Here is a 17,483-nt window from a genome sequence, read left to right as displayed (position 1 = left end):
CTCTTGGACAGCCAACCCCAATCAGCTCGCAGCCGTGGCGCCGAGACGACCGGCCCCAAGATTTGGAGACGCAGACCTGGGGAGGCTCTAGGAGGCGGTCAAGGCCAAGAGCGATGTCCTGTTCCCTGCGGGTCCAAGAGGATGGACCAAACGGCAACCAGTGCTGCCTGGGATGAAGTGGCAGTGGCCATCAGCTTGTGCAGCGTGATGAGGAGGACAGGCCTCAAGTGGCGAAGGAAAGTCAACGACCTACAGCAGGCCGCATGTGTGAGTTGGCACCTGACCAACCCCCCCCTCCCCCCACACCCACTGAAACCTTCCCATCTCCAAGCGAACCACCCCTCCCACCCATTCCTGCCCCCACCCCACGGTGAACCATGCATGTGGCTAACAATGCCCTCTCTGTGTTCCTGCAGGAGAAGTTGTCCCACAACCAGCACGGTAGCATTGTGGATAGCACAATTGCTTCACAGCTCCAGGGTCCCAGGTTCGATTCCGGCTTGGGTCACTGTCTGTGCGGAGTCTGCACATCCTCCCCGTGTGTGCGTGGGTTTCCTCCGGGTGCTCCGGTTTCCTCCCACAGTCCAAAGATGTGCAGGTTAGGTGGATTGGCCATGATAAATTGCCCTTAGTGTCCAAAATTGCCCTTAGTGTTGGGTGGGGTTACTGTGTTCTGGGGATAGGGTGGAGGTGTGTACTTGTGTAGGGTGCTCTTTCCAAGAGCCGGTGCAGACTCGATGGGCCGAATGGCCTCCTTCTGCACTGTAAATTCTATGAAATTCTATGAACCGTCGAGAGAGGGTTCAGACTGGCGGTGGTATGCCGGACATCAGAATCCTCACCACATTTGAGGATTGGGCCCTGGAGGTTACGGAGGTTGCCGAGGACAGAGTGATCACCAATCCGGAGGTTGATGTATGCCGCAGAGATGATATCCCACCGGATGGATTGTCACACATGGGTTGTTAATGCCATACAGACTGACCCATCCCTCCCACTCATCATGTGTTCATTATCCCACAGGACCACCAGCTGACGACACCGACCCATTCGGGGTGGTTCCCCCCTGCCTCACATGAGAACACCTTGGAGGAGAGCTCCGAGGATGCTACCACCGATGCGTCACAGCTGTCATCCCCACCCTCCAACAGTGCAGATACACGCACCTTGGTGGGCAACGTTAGTGGTCAAGCTTCTGGGGCATATTCTGGTGAGCACCACACAGTTGCAGATGCACATCGGAAGGAAGCAGTAACGCCCAAGTGAGACAACAGCCGGAGGTCTGCTAAATCCCAGGACTCAGCCTGATGCTGAGCCTCTGGAACAGGTTTACCTGGAGCTGATCCAGACGTTAGGGTGCGGCCATGATATTCTGAGGGAGATGTAAGTGACCCTCCAGCAGGTCCATAGCCGATTAGAAGAGTCCCAGAAGCTAAGGGTGCAGGATATAGCGCCGACAATGCAATACACTGAGGCCAACACTGCTGGAGTGGTGACTGCAGTGGAGAGCCTGGCGCATGATCTCGGCAGCATGAGTGTAGGTGTCTAAGGCTTGGCTCAGTTGGTGATCGCCCTGGCCAGGGACCTCGGTAGACTGTCCGACTTGCTGGGGGATGTGACCCAGTACTTGTATTTCCTTAGGAAATTAAGGAAATTTGGCATATCTACATTGACTCTTACCAACATTTACAGGTGTACCATAGAAAGCATCCTACATGGCTGCATGGTATGGCAACTGCTCGGCCCAAGACCGTAAGAACCTACAGAGAGTCGTGAACACCATCCAGTCCATCACACAAACTCGCCTCCCACCCATTGACTTTGCCCACAACTCCTGCTGCCTTGGGAAAGTGGGCAGCATAATCAAAGACCCCTCCCATCCGGCTTACTCACCCTTCCAACTTCGTCCATCGGGCGGAAGATACAAAAGTCAGAGAACACACATTAACAGATTCAAAAACAACTTCTTCCCCGCTGTTACCAGACTCCTAAACAACCCTCTTATGTACTGAACTGATCTCTCCACACATCTTCTCTACTGAGTAGTACTACGCTCCTGTATGCTTCACCCGATGTCTGTGTGTATGTATTTGCATTATGTATTTTATATTTGCCCTATTATGTCTTTTCTTTTCATGTACGGAATGATCTGTCTGAGCTGCATGCAGAACAATACTTTACACTGTACCTCGGTACATGTGACAATAAACAAATCCAATCCAGCCAGTGGGGCAGACAGGGAGGGACTAGGGTTGCTCCTGGAAAGGTTACCAGGGGTTGACATGGAAGACCCCTGCACGGTTGCCCCCCCCCCAGCAGAACCCACCCCTCCAGCTCTGATTTCCCACCATGCCCCTCCAGTTGCTCCACCGCCCCCCTATTGTATGGAAATAGGGCTTAAGTGGCGATTATTGGTTTGTCGTCACACTATGGCGGGATCCCTATTTCGCCTGTGGGAGTGGGCCTGTTTCATTGCAAATGGTCTGGTGCCTGGCGCGGTTCCCTGGCCTCTACCGCTATTCAGCTTTATGGCGCTCTCGCATAAGTGCAACGAGGCCATTGAATCCTGCCCTTTGTTTCCCTCACTGAGAAAATAACAAACCGACTGTTGCATCTATCAGTGAAGTAAAACAGGCCACTTTGAGTTATGCAAAACCTGCCCAGATTTATTTAGCTGCTAGTTTGTCCCCATCTTGTTTGATAGATTGATTTTTACTTCTCACTGGAGAAGAGCCTTGCCTACTCTTTGCTCACCCCTGTGTGACGAAATATAACCAAAGGCAATGTCAGTCTGTTGGCTCAGAAACTTAATGAGGATATTTAATTCCTACAGTGAATAAAATAAGACTGGAACATTTTGTCTGATGAACATGCAACTTGCTTAACAAACAAGGCAGTTGATTTAATTCTCTCACAGGTATTAATAGTTGATCATCAGATTTATAGATTAGAGAGCACATTCCAGATACATTGGGAATTGTGACTTCAGCAATGTCTCTTCAGTTTTCACCCAATTGATTGCAGAATTTACCAAAATGTTCTGATGATTTCTACTGACCCTGTGTGTAAGCTTTTGCTGTACTGGTTTACAAATGTTTTGAAAGATAAATCAGTTATTAGTTTTGATGGTTTTAAAATAACCTTGACGCCTGCGGATCGAGTGACATTTAACTTAAGATTTGGACTGTTGTCACAGGCTGAAATACAGGTGAATCTTGTACAATGTAAAAGGATGAGTTATTGGTGTGCTCCAGGGGAACTGTGCTGGGCCCTCTTGTGTTTATCCTGACGAGCTGATTGTCCGATGCTGTGATTTCTCCAAATCTGTGCAATGATTTGGAGAAATCACAGCTGCTTGAATCTGGAATGAAGTGCAGCAGAGTGTTTTTTTTCCAGCTTTGTGCCATATTTTGATAATTGAAACCTGCTGAGCTGGAATGAATTATTTTTAAATTCACTGATGGAATGGGACATAGATGCCGCTGGCAAAGCCACCGTTTGTTGCCCATCCCGAATTGTCCTTGACTTGAGTGGATTGCTGGGCCATCCAAAGGCAGTTAAGAGTCGAGCACATTGTTGTAGATCTGGAGTCAGATACAGACCGAATCGGGTGAAGGTGGCACATTTCCTCCCCTCAAGTACATTAGTGAATCAGTTGGGCTTATTGCATCAATGCAGTAGTTTTTATGGTCACCATTACCTCAAACTAGTTTTTTTTATTCCAGATTTATTTAATTCATTGTATTTAATTTCCTCAGCTGCGCTGGTGGGATTTGAACTCCTGTTCAGGCCTCTGGATCTCGAGTTCCAGTAACATAAGCACTATGCTACCATCGTCTTTAAATCTTGACATGAATTTTAACTGCATTAATACATCTGATTGCAATTATATTCATCTCTTTTGTTTTCTCTTCCAGAGTTTAATGGAGGGAGTGGCGAATGTCCAGTGTCAGCTGAGACTCACCCTCTTTGATACCACATACTCCCATTTCTTTGGCAGAACCTGGAAGAGTTCTCGCCAGCCCATAAATCATGTCCATGGCCAGCCAGCCAAAGTGCTCTTCAATCAGGTAGGAAAGCATTCCATGAATATCATTCCCAGAGGTTTTGCTCACCTTGTATTATGGTTGACATCGTAGCTGCTCTGATTTACTGAAGATAGGTTGAAGGTACATTTCTGCCATGGCCAATTTTGTGTACTGTCTGAGCTCAACCTAGCTGGATCACACATGGGAGATTGTTTCCAAAATGATTTTTCTTTGGCGTGTCAAGGTAACGTTATCAGTTTGAAGGGTGGAATTCTTCTCAAGCCAAACATGACTCTCTCGGAGGCAGAGTGAAGTTCCCTCTACTCTGGCCCACCAATCTATTTTAATCCAGGATCTCAGATGAACATTTCTTATTTGTTCCCCCTCCTGCAGATATCTTTTTTAAAAGTTCATTTTTGCAGGATGTGGGCTTCGCTGGCTAGGCCAGCATTTGTTACCCACCCTTAATTGTCCTTGGGAAGGTGGTGGTGAGCTACCTTCTTGAACCGCATCAGTCCATATTGTGTAGGTACACCCACAGTACTGTTCGGGAGTGAGTTCCAGGATTTTGACCCAGTGACAGTGAGGGAATGGTAACATATTTACAAGTCAAGATGGTGAGTGACTTGGAGGAGAATTTCCAGGTGGTGGTGTTCCCAGGTATCTGCTGCCCTTGTCCTTATAGATGGTAATGGTCATCTGTTTGGAAGGTGCTGCCTAAGGAGCCTTGGTGAGTTCTTGCAGTGCATTTTGTAGATGGTACACACTGCTGCTACTGTGCGTAAGTGGTGGAGAAAGTGAATGTTTGTGGAAGGGGTGCCAATCAAGCAGGCTGCCTTGTCCTGTATGGTGCCGAGCTTCTTGAGTGTTGTTGGAGTTGCACTCATCCAGACAAGTGGGGAGTATTCCATCACACTCCTGCCTTATGCCTTGTAAGTGGACAGGCTTTGTGAAGTGCTGACTATTAAGACTATTCTATCCACTCAAGCGTGTGAAATGCTTGAAAAATAACGAGCAGCTTGAGCCACTGTACACATACACAAAGTGAGGAAGTTCGACTTGGATACTACCGTAATGTTAATCATGTACTGAGCTGCATAAAAATAGTGGACACTAAGAAACATTTGAGACTCAAGTGATCTTGCTGAAAAGGGCCACTGTGAATGTTCAAGGGATTAGTTCACAGATAAATCCTGGATGAGGCTGTGGCTCGTAATATAGAGATACTTATCTCCTGAGCACAGTTTATGCTGTATTTTATATTCATTATGATTATTGTCCAGAGTAATCTCTGTCTCCTGGGCTCATGTGCCTGCCACTTAAGTGAAAAGACAAGGATTATCCAATATGGCCCTCCTTGCGTTGACCTGATTAGTCTTTAGTATGCTCCTGGATTCATGCTAGTAATTTTTATCTAGATAGCTCTTTGTGTGGCTTACCTTCACCTCAATTTTGTTTACCTCCCAGTTGTTCCTAATATCATCTGTTGAAATCCAATTTCTCTCCCGTGACCCCCAACATTCAGCACAAATGCATGATGAGGCATATTTGCTTGTCATGACCAGATCCTCGTCGATTGTGGGGACTATAATGGCAATTGATCACTGAACGATTGATTGTGGTTGAGAAAGTCACAACTACAGCTACTTTCGAAGGCTCTTTGGCCAGAATTGCTAGCCCCAAAACATATGGGCAAAGATGCCACACTGAAATTCATCAGCCCTCCCAGTCAGGTGTCTTATTAACACTAAACATGAGATGGGCCCCCTCATCATTTTCTGCTGATGACCTAAACTCTGGTCTATGAGCTGGGTTCAAGATTATTGAAAGAGCTACTTAATGTGTACAGTCAACAGTTCCTGTCTCCCTTTCGGTGCCAGTTTTCGTACCACTGGGTACTCCTGCAGCAGTGCTGCATTTTAAATCGGAGTCCCAGTTGCACTGTGGAAGCTGGAGTTAAATATGTTAACTAAGTGCCCTGACTCTCAAAGACAGGACACTTTGATGTCCCCTATATCCATTGGGGTAAAAAGGCACAGGGTGCATGCACGGGGAGCTGGAGTCACATTTTGCATAGTTTAAAACCAGCCTCCCTGCCCACTCAGTCCTGGCCATCGAGGCTTCAGAGTTGGCACAAATAGATTTTACCCCAGTAATTCAGATTGGGTTGCCAAAACTGCCCACCTTTTTGTCAAGTGTTCCCTGCTGATGTTCCTGTGATTTGCCTTGGCATATTTTACACAATATAAATGCAAGTTGTTGTTGTTTACTGGCTGTGTATTACGTCGACAGTGGATGGCCAAAAGTGGAATAAGTGACACTTGTCACATAAATGAACGCACAGTAGCCAGAAATGACACTCAGTCTTCAAACATAGACACAGAAACATAGAAAATAGGAGCGGAAGGCGGCCATTCGGACCTTCGAGCCTACTCCGCCATTTATTATGATTGTGGCTGATCATCCAGCTTATTATCCTAATTCCCCCCCATATCCTTAGATCCTCTTTGTCCCAAGTGCTGTGTCTACCTGCTTCTTGAAGACTTAATCATGTCTTGGCCTCAACTTCTGTCTGGTAGTGAATTCCGCAGGCTCACCACTCTCTGGGACAAGGAATTTCTCCTCATCTCAGTCCTAAATAGTCTACCCGGTACCCTCGGACTGTGGCCTCTGGTTCTGGACTCCTCCACCATTGGGAACTTACTTCTTGCAACTACCGTGCTAATCCTGTTACCATTTTATAGGATTATATGAGATCCCCCCCTCATTCTTCTGAACTCCAGCGAATACAATCCTAACCAACAGAATCTCTCCTCATACGTCAGTTCTGCCAACCCAGGAAACAGTCTGATAAACCTTCTCTGCACTCCCTCTATAGAACATCCTTCCTCAGATAAGGAGATCAAAATTGCACAATTCCAGGTGTGGCCGCACCAAGGCCCTGTATAATTGCAGCAAGACATTCCTGCTCCTGTACGCGAATCCTCTCACTATTGTTATGGGCGAGGCGTTTTCTAAACCCCAAAACGTATCATGGAGTTCAACCAACCTCTCCCTTTAATAGATTTGTTGCTTTTCCTAGCACATGGCTTTTTCCCTAGGTGTGGGATTACAATTATGGACACGTGGGTTTTTAAACACAAAACACTGTTTATTCCATGAACTCAATTTAACATCTTAAATAAACATTGGATCTCTTAACACCCCTTACTTCAAAGATAACTCAGAAAATATTGCAACAGTAAATAATTCCTTAAAAGGTTCCTTCAAACTTCCAAGAGACTTAACACCTTTAAACAAAATCACACCAGGTTAAAGGCTTCACTATTATAAGTTTAAATCACCCAAATGATCCAGAGATAGTCTTTCATGGCAGAGATCCAGCTCACTGCAAAACACAGACACACACCCAGCTCTTTTCAAACTGCAAAACAAAACTGCAAAATGGCTGACCTGACCTCAACTCCACCCACACTCTGACATCACTGTTTTCTTAAAGGTACATTGCTTAAACATCCATGTCTTGAAGGTACTCTCACATGACACCTCCCCCCCAAGAAAAAAAATAAACCATCAACTTCAAGGTGGTTTCATTTTTCACTTTTGCACCATCCACTAAGAAATGTACACAGTAAATATACCTTTTCGTTTTATAAAAAACAACACATGCAAACAGGTATAATAATATAGTCCATTTTTCTTTGCTCTTCTTCCTCCAACCGAAATCCTTCTCGATTGACAGTCTCTTTGAACAAAGTCTCTGCACGATCCATCCATTCCTCTACTCCTCGGCATTTCTCTTTAGAATCAGACACTTTAGTTCAATCTGACCACAGAGTCCCTTGCAATTCTCCAATACAGGAGCATTGGTGATCACAGCTTTCAGGCAGTCAAATGCCTGTTGAAAGTCCGCTGTCCATTGACATTTTTTAGGTTTCTTTAGCAAGTCCATCAGTGGAGTAATCACGCCACAAAAAATTTGCACAACCGTTCAATCAAATCCACTCATGCCAAGAAATCGCATTATTTCCCTTCGTCTTGAGGATAACGGAAACTCCACAAAGAAAGTGATTCAGGCTTCTCCAAATTAACTTTCGGCTAGGTTCATCACCAAACCTGCCTCCTGAAGTCGATCGAAGAACTCCATACGATGGTTTAAATGTTCTTTCCATGTTTGGAAATTGGAAATAAAAGCAGATTGTCTCACTTTCTCCATGCAATCCTTCAATGGTGGGACAGGATAAGAGTCCGTGCTTGTAACTGCATTCACCTTTTCGATTGTCCACACACAACCGTTGGGTACCGTCTGGTTTAGGTACCATCACTATGGGTGAGCTCCATTGGCTGCAACCCACTTCAATTATGCCATTCTTCAGCATAATCTCAATCTCTCTGTTAACCTGTGCCAATTTTAAAGGATTAAGTCTATATGGATGTTGTTTGATAGGAACAGCATTTCCCACATCTAAATCATGTGTAACCGTTTTAGTACTTCCCAATTTATCTCTGCAAACTTGCCCATGTGATATCAATAACTCTTTGAGGTCAGTTCATTTTTCCTCTGGAAGGTAACTTAACAATTCATCCCAATTTTTGAGAACATCCTCATTTTCCAATTTAATTTGAGGTATGTCAAATTCACAGTCATCTGGATTTGGTTCGTCACTTTGAGGTAGAATCATTAAAACCTCCTTTTTCTCTCCTTCCCTTTCAAAGTACCTATTAAGCATATTCACATGACACACTCGGTGAGTCTTCCTTCTATCTGGTGTTTTTACCACATAATTCACCTCACTTACTTTCCTTTCAATCTGATACGGTCCACAAAACCTAGCTTTTAAAGGCTCACCTACCACTGGTAACAACACTAAAACTTTATCCCCACTGGCAAAACTACGAACTATGGATTTCTTGTCCGCTACCAGTTTCATCACATTTTGTGCAACTTTCAAATGTTGTCTAGCCAATTCACCTGCTCTATTTAATCGTTCCCTAAAATTTGACACGTAATCCAATAGTGTAATTTCCGATTTCTCACCCACCAATTTTTCCTTAATCAATTTAAGTGGTCCTCTTACCTCATGACCAAAAATTAGTTCAAAAGGACTAAATTTGGTTGATTCATTAGGTGCATCCCTAATTGCAAACAATACGAATGGGATTCCTTTATCTCAATCCTCTAGATAATCTTGACAATACGCACTCAACATTGTCTTTAATGTCTGCTGCCACCTTTCTAACGCTCCCTGCGATTCTGGATGGTACGCAGTTGATTTAAATTGTTTTATTCCTAAGCTATCCATAATTTCTTTGAATAACTTTGAACTAAAATTTGTTCCTTGATCCGATTGAATTTCTGTGGGTAGTCCATATCTAGTAAAGAATTTAAGTAACTCCTCCACAATCCTTTTAGCTGTAATATTATGTACTGGAATGGCCTCTGGAAACCTAGTAGACACATCCATTACAGTCAAAAGATGTTGATTCCCTCTTTTTGTTTTAGGAAGCGGTCCTACACAATCGATTAAGACCATTGTAAAACGTTCCTCAAATACTGGAATGGGTATTAAGGGTGCTGGTTTTATCACTGCTTGAGGTTTCCCTATCACTTGACATGTGTGACATGATTGACAAAATTTAACTACATCTTTATGTAGCCCAGGCCAATAAAAATGTTTCTGGATTTTAGCTTGAGTTATCCTTATTCCCAAATGACCTCCCACTGGTACCTCATGTGCAACTCGCAACACCTCCTTTCTATACCCTACCGGCAATACTACTTGATGAACATCTGCCCACTTTTCATCCACCTGCATATGTACAGGTCTCCATTTTCTCATCAAGACATCATTTTTACGGTAATAACACTCTGATATACTCTCAGATTCCTCTTCCATATATGCTTTCTGATATATCCGTTTTATTTCTACATCTTTCTGTTGTAACTCCGACAATTTTCCTGAACTAAAAATATCCGCCTTATCCTCCACCTGTTCTTGTTCTTTTTCAACCATCTGATCAAAAATCGTTTCTGATAACTGCACTTCAACTTCATCTTCACTCTTTGATTTCTCCTCTTGTCTTAACCTGTGACTTTGCGACCTTGTTACTACACAATCCGGAAAAATCTCCCTTTCTTTTTCTTTTTGTTCTGCTAGGGCTATTCTTTCTTTTCTCCTTTCTTCTCTCTCCTTTTCTTTTTCCTCTCTCTCTCTTTCTCTTTCTTTTTCCTCTCTCTCTCTCTCTCTCTCTTTCTCTTTCCTCTCGCTCACTCTCGTATTCCAGCCGCTTTAATTCTTTCTCACGTTCCATTTGTTTAATTTGCAACTGAATTTTTGTCATTTCCAATGAGTCAAACTCTATCTCAGGCAACTTTAAATGCTTAACCACCGCCATAATTACCTCAGCTTTTCGCATTTTGTCAGGTAATGTTAACTGGAATGTTGTTGCCAAATCTAACAGTCTGCTTTTTGTTTCTGTCCGTAAAGTACTACGTGTAACATTTTCCACCCCCAAAAACTATGACACTATGAAGGCCAATATATCATTTGCCTTCTTCAACGCCTCTATGCGTACCTTCAGCGACTGGTGTCCGAAGACACCCAGATCTCATTGCACATTTCCCTCTCCTAATTTATGGCCATTTCGATAATAATCTGCCTTCCTGTTTTTGCCACCAAAGTAGATAACCTCACATTTACCCAAATGATACTGCATCTGCCATTCATTTGTCCATTCACTCAACTTGTCCAAATCACACTGAAGGATCTCTGCATCCTCCTCACAGCTCACCCTCCCTCCTAGCTTTGTGTCATCTGGAAATTTGGAGATATTAACATTTAGTTCCCTCAATGTTTATGAAAACATCACCACTAACATGCAATGTACCATGACAATAGGTCAGTTTAGCAAAGCAAGAGGTCAAATTCAAGCTTAATAGTAAGAATGCGTAGGACTATTTGCAAAGGCTGTCAGGATTACTTGAGACACTTCTGCTATAAAAGCAGCGCTGTGGAATTGGGAACCAATGATGCAAAATGTATGTTTCCCCATGTTCTTTGGTTATCAACAACTGATTATATGACATTTAGTTTAACCAAACGTGAAGAATGAAACAGAAGAGCTTATGTATTATTCCGAAAGGTTGCTCAGTTCATTAATTAAATTTGCTGAAACAATTTATTTTTGTTTCCAGTGTTTTCAGATTGAGCCCGACGACTCAGCAGCCTGTGCGATAATTGCAACATTTCTTTTACATGTATTCCTTCACTGATAATTTCCTGAATGTGAATTTTATAGTGCAGTATTTGTTTCAAGTTCAGTCGTTACTCTTTATCTCTGTGTTTCTCCAAGATTTTAGAGACTGTCACTGTATTCAACACTTCTCAGTGGATTTTACTGTTTTCACGCCCTGAGATCTCCTATTTAATTTAAAGCAATGTTCTGGTTCCCCCCTCTATCATCAGCAGGATTCAGGATCTCACCTCTCTGATGCTTCCTTTTCAGGCTGAAAAGCTCAGGTTTCTTTAGTCTTTCCCCAAAAAGGATCTCTTTGACATTAGCGCTGAGTTTCATTGCTATTTTCTGCACTACTTCTAGTACTTGACCATGTCTCCTGGTGTTTTTCAGTGACCAGAACTGGTTCAATTTTCAGATGCGTTTTGACTCGAGCCCTGTACCAGTTTGATTGCAACTTCCTCTGATATATGTTCCATTGTTTCTGCTATGTAGCTCAGGTGTTTTTGGCTTAGTTGATTGTTGCTCTGCATTGGTTAAAGGTGCTGAGCATCAGATCTACTATGACCCCGAGATGTCTTTTAACTTCAACTCCAAATACGTCACCAGCATTCATGGAGTTTGTCTGCCATGAATTTTTCCTTCCTATGTGTATTAAATATTGTTTGCCGTTATTCTCACCGTTTACGTATTTTGACAAACTCAATCTGTAATTTATGAGTCGATTCCTCCTACTTGGTATCATCTGTCTTTAGTATATGTGCAACTATGCTGAATATTAATCTGTGTTTTTGCCAGGTAATGAATAAGAGGGAGATTTGAAAAGAAAACTATTGATTTGAGGGGGTGGGGTATTTTCCCTGTGTTTGTGAGAGCATTGCCTTGACCTTCTGAGCATGATGGAAAATTTCTTAATTGAATCCACTTTTGGCAATACGGGTGAAATTGTAAATACGGGTGAAATTGTACAAACAAGCGACTTGGTGCTTTGATATGAAAGCAAAACAGTGCGGATGCTGAAAGCCTGAAATAAAAGCAGAAAATGCTGGAAATATTCAACAGGACAGACAGACCTAGAGAGAGAAACCGAGATGATAATCCATCATCAGAATGTGTACTCTCTTTCTATCCCCATAGATGCTGCCCATCCTGCTGATGTGAAAACATAGTTATGGTCAGATTTTTGAAGCCTCAAGCCATCGCTTAACTACTTGGCTGCTTAGTGAAAGAAACAAACCATAGCAGATACGTGGTACTACAAGGCAAACTGTGCCTCTCCAGATAGTAGTGCAGGCAAAGGAGTACTACATTAAATATCCTCACTAAAAGTTGATTGACTAATCCACGGTGTACATGTATGAGTTTGATAAGAGTAAGCTAGGAGCAGTTGTGCGTCTTCACCACCAACATTCCAGGAAAGAAGACCAGAAAACTCAATCCTACACCAGCTGGAGGAATACAGGACAGATTAACTCTCTGTAGCATACAGCTTAGTGTAGAAAGCTCAGCTCATTGCTGCATAGTAATAATAATAATATTTATTGTCACAAGTAGGCTTACATTAACACTGCAATGAAGTTACTGTGAAAGTCCCCTGGTTGCCACATTTCCGCTGCCTGTTCGGCTACACACACAGAGAATTCAGAATGTCCAAATTACCTAACAGCATGTCTTTTGGGACTTGTGGGAGAAAATGGAGCACTCGGAGGAAACCCACGCAGACACAGGGAGAACGTGCAGACTCCACTCAGACAGTGACCCAAGCCAGGAATCGAACCTGGGACCCTGGAGCTGTGAACATAAGAACATAAGAACTAGGAGCAGGAGTAGGCTATCTGGCCCTTCGAGCCTGCTCCGCCATTCAATGAGATCATGGCTGATCTTTTGTGGACTCAGCTCCACTTTCCCGCCCGAACACCGTAACCCTTTATTCATTTATTCTTCAAATAACTATCAATCTTTATCTTGAAAACATTTAATGAAGTAGCCTCAACTGCTTCACTGGACAGGCAATTCCATAGATTCACAATCCTCTGGGTGAAGAAATTCCTCCTAAGCTCAGTCATAGATCTACTTCCCCTTATTTTGAGGCTATGCCCCCTAGTTCTGCTTTCACCTGCCAGTGGAAACAACCTTCCCGCTTCTGTCCTATCTATTCCCTTCATAATTTTATGTTTCTATAAGATCCCCCCCCCCATCCTTCTAAATTCTGACGTGTACAGTCCCAGTCTACACAACCTCTCCTCGTAATCCAACCCCTTCAGCTCTGGGATTAACCTAGTGAATCTCCTCTGCACACCCTCCAGCGCCAGTACGTCCTTTCTCAGGTAAGGAGACCAAAACTGAACACAATACTCCAGGTGTGGCCACACTAACACCGTACACAGTTGCAGCATATCCTCCCTCTAGCAATGAAAGACAAAACTCCATTTGCCTTCTTAATCACCTGTTGCACCTGTAAACCAACTTTTTGCGACTCATGCACTAGGACACCCAGGTCCCTCTGCACAGCAGCATGTTTTAATATTTTATCATTTAAATAATAATCCTTTTTGCTGTTATTCCTACCAAAATGGATAACCTCACATTTGTCAATATTGTATTCCATCTGCCAGACCCTAGCCCATTCACTTAAACTATTCAAATCCCTCTGCAGACTTCCACTGTCCTCTGCACTTTTTGCTTTACCACTCATCTTGGTGTTGTCTGCAAACTTGGACACATTGGGCGGGATTCTCCACTCCCGCACCGAAGAGCCCACGCCGTCGTGAACGCCGTAGAGGTTCACGACGGCGCGAAACGGCCCCGATCCCGACCGATTCAGACCCCAACAATAGGCTAGGATCGGGACTGCTTCATCTACACGCGCCAGGCCTTGTTGCCGCGTAAAGGCGGCGCCGCATAGATGACGCGGCCAGCGCCGCATGACTGACGTCACCCGCGCATGCGTGGTTGCCGTCCTCTCTGAGTCCGCCCCGCAAGAAGATGGCGGACGGATCTTGCGGGGCCGCGGAAGGAAGGAGGTCCTCCTTCAGAGAGGACGGCCCGACGATCGGTGGGCACCAATCGCGGGCCATGCCACATTTGAGGTACACCCCGGTGCAGGATCCCCCCCCCCCGGCAGGCCGCCCCCCCCAGCGTACCCGCGCTGTTCCTGACGGCAGCGACCAGGTGTGGACGGCACCGGGGGGAACCCGCCGTTTTGACCTGGCCGCTCGGCCCATCCGGGCCTGAGAATAGCGGGGGTGCCGGAGAATCGCCATTTTGGGTGTCTCCGGCGATTCTCCGGCCTGCGGCCCGCGGAACTCGACGGGGCCGTTCCTGCCGCTTGGGAGAATCGCGGGAGGGCGTCGGACCGGCGTCCCGGGAAATTTTGGCGGCCCAGGCGATTCTCCCAACCGGCACGGGAGTGGAGAATCTCGCCCATTGTACTTGGTCCCCAACGCCAAATCATCTATGTAAATTGTGAACAATTGTGGGCCCAACTGATCCCTGAGGGTCACCACTAGCTACTGATTGCCATCCAGAGAAACACCCATTAATCCCCACTCTTTGCTTTCTATTAATTAACCAATCCTCTATCCATGCTACTACTTTCCCCTTAATGCCATGCATCTTTATCTTATGCAGCAACCTTTTGTGTGGCACCTTTCAAAGGTTTTCTGGAAATCCAGATCTACCACATCCATTGGCTCCCAGTTGTCTACCGCACTGGTAATGTCCTCAGAAAATTCCACTAAATTAGTTAGGCACGAACTGCCTTTATGAACCCATGCTGCGTCTGTACAATGGGACAATTTCCATCCAGATGCCTCGCTATTTCTTCCTTGATGATAGACTCCAGCATCTTCCCTACTACTGAAGTTAAGCTAACTGGCCTATAATTACCCGGTTTCTGCCGACCTCCTTTTCTAAACAGTGGTGTCACATTTGCTAATTTCTAATCCACCGGGACCACCCCTAGTCTAGTGAAGCAACAGTGCTACCCACTGTGCTACTGTGTAGCATCCACTATATCACAAGGTTGGTTGGAATTTGATAGTAGAACAGTGAGACTGTCTCACGCAAAGATTCTGACTTTGGACCGCTTTCTGTGGCAAATTTATAGCTTTTGCATGTAAACATTAACTGTTTTATGGGATCTAAAAAGACACTCTATAAAATCATTCATAGTAAATCCAGAGACACGGGGTTCAAATCCCACGGCAGCTGGTGGAATTCAATTAACAATCTGGAATTGAAAGCTATTCTGAGTAACGATAACCATGAAACTATCATTACTTGTTGTAAAAACCAATATGGTCCATTAATGTCCTTTAGAGAAGGAAATCTGCCATCCTTACCTGGTCTGGCCCACATGTGACTCCAGAACTGCCCTCTGAAATGCCAAGCCATTCAGTTAAAGGGCAACAAATGTTGGCCCAGCCACTGACATCCCACAAATGAGTAAATAGTTAAAAAATCATTTGGTTGATTTTCTTTGGGGATAAAGAAAGTTTGAAGGAAGGGACTTGGCGGCCCACTTCCCGAAAGGCAAAATGGTTTTCAAATGTTCTTGGGATTTGGGTATTAATCATTGATCATCTCCAGTAAATTGCTCTGAGAAGAGTGTGGTTGGCCTTCTCCTTAACTCACTGCAGTCCTTGCTACCACACGGTGGATCAAAGTGAGAACTCAAGGGGCAGGATTTTCTGCACCCCCTGCGGTGTGTTTCGCAGCAGCAGAGGCGGTAAGCCTTTGCTGATCCTGCCACTGTTGGCGGGACCTAAACATCCCATTGTCAAGAACGACTGTAAAATTCCTGCCAAGGTTACTGACCCTGTGACAGTGAAAGGAATGGCACCATATATTTAGGTCGGGCAGTGTGTTACTTGGAGGAGAACCTGAAGGTGATAATGGTTCTAGAGCATTGCTGCTTTTCCCCTCTCATGTTAGCCATTGCAAGGGAGTGAGGTGTGTTAAGTTATCTTGGTGAGTTGTTGCAGTGGATCTTATATTGTTTGGTGCACTGGATTGAGTGGTGTGACCTATCTCTACTCATCAGAAATATTGAACCCTTTCAGATCTAGCTTGAATCCCACTGTGTTTACATTTATATATTTTTGGGGAGATATTGGGATAGAGGATCTATCCCCTTCATCTCAGAATTGACTTCATTAAGTTGTTACCACAACATCACATGACACTTTCACTTAGCCATCAGAAGTCACTTTTTTAGCCATTCTGTGCTCTCTCTTTGATCAGGTACATCACAAATTACTGTATGGTAAACATATTACAATTACAAATGTTTGAATAAAATTGAGGATATTGTCAACAAGTTGAATCAGAGATTATTGCTACAATGCACATAAATCTGGTACTTTTTTCAGAATCTACAGACTTGGAGCCACCCAGGGCAGAATGTTCCCAGCAAGGTGAGGGCAGGATTTGGTTTATGCGGGTTGTAAAGTACCTGAAATTGATGTCAGATTGAGGTTCCAATATCATCTCATCCTCTTCCAGCTTTCCCTGTGGTGGGATGAGAGTCTTAACAGTGAACCCCCGTGGATCTGGCGGGAAAGTAGTTAAGGTTATATAAAAGGCAAAGAAGAGCCTTTTTCACCAGCGGCCACAGCATAATTTCCACACTGTGACTTTAACTCACCAGGGTCACCAGGGCAAGTACACAACAAAAAGAGCTTTTTCAGTGAAACTGACTAACTGTGAAGGCTTTGATCATTTACACAACTCCAGTCATGGCCATTGAGAGACTGCTGTTAAAAGCAATCCTTTTCCTCAGATAGTGGTTTTACTGCATGATAGGTAATTGCTAATTCCTTGGAAGGCACTTTAACCTGTCTAGCACTGCATTAACCTTTATGCTACCGACATGCTATCAGAGCAACTCCACCTTCTATCCCTGCTGAAGTACAAGAGCAAAAGACTCATCATCCCCCAATTGATCTAGCAGTACGAACAATACCAGTAGAACACCAGATGCCTTCTCCTCTGCCACAAGCCTTTCCAGAGGGCAGATAGGATGGATACTAGGATTCAACTCTAGAACACACAGTCTGCAGGCGGTGGACCAGCTCTCTCGACACGTCAGGAGGCTTGGGCTCTCACAGCAGGCCGCTGCTGACATCTGCAGCCTCCTGGAGCAAGAATTATTTTCCACTGGGCCAAGTGGACACATTACCAATGGCCAACAAGGTGCCTGTCACTGAAGTATGTCCC

At 44.5% G+C, this 17,483-nt stretch overlaps 1 protein-coding gene across 5 annotated transcripts in view; it reads left to right on the top strand.

Annotated features, from left to right (window-relative positions):
* Positions 1 to 17,483, top strand: part of nphp4 (nephronophthisis 4) — a 770,918-nt gene that overhangs the window by 91,210 nt on the left and 662,225 nt on the right. For all 5 annotated transcript variants that reach the window (XM_072478481.1, XM_072478484.1, XM_072478483.1 and 2 more), the window contains exon 2: positions 3,918 to 4,070. In XM_072478481.1, coding sequence (XP_072334582.1) covers positions 3,918 to 4,070 — 153 coding nt within the window. The remainder of the gene's footprint in view (positions 1 to 3,917; positions 4,071 to 17,483) is intronic.

This window comes from Scyliorhinus torazame, chromosome 16 (assembly GCF_047496885.1).
Source record: "Scyliorhinus torazame isolate Kashiwa2021f chromosome 16, sScyTor2.1, whole genome shotgun sequence".
NCBI lineage: Eukaryota > Metazoa > Chordata > Chondrichthyes > Carcharhiniformes > Scyliorhinidae > Scyliorhinus > Scyliorhinus torazame.
This window is presented reverse-complemented; position numbering and strand designations above follow the sequence as displayed.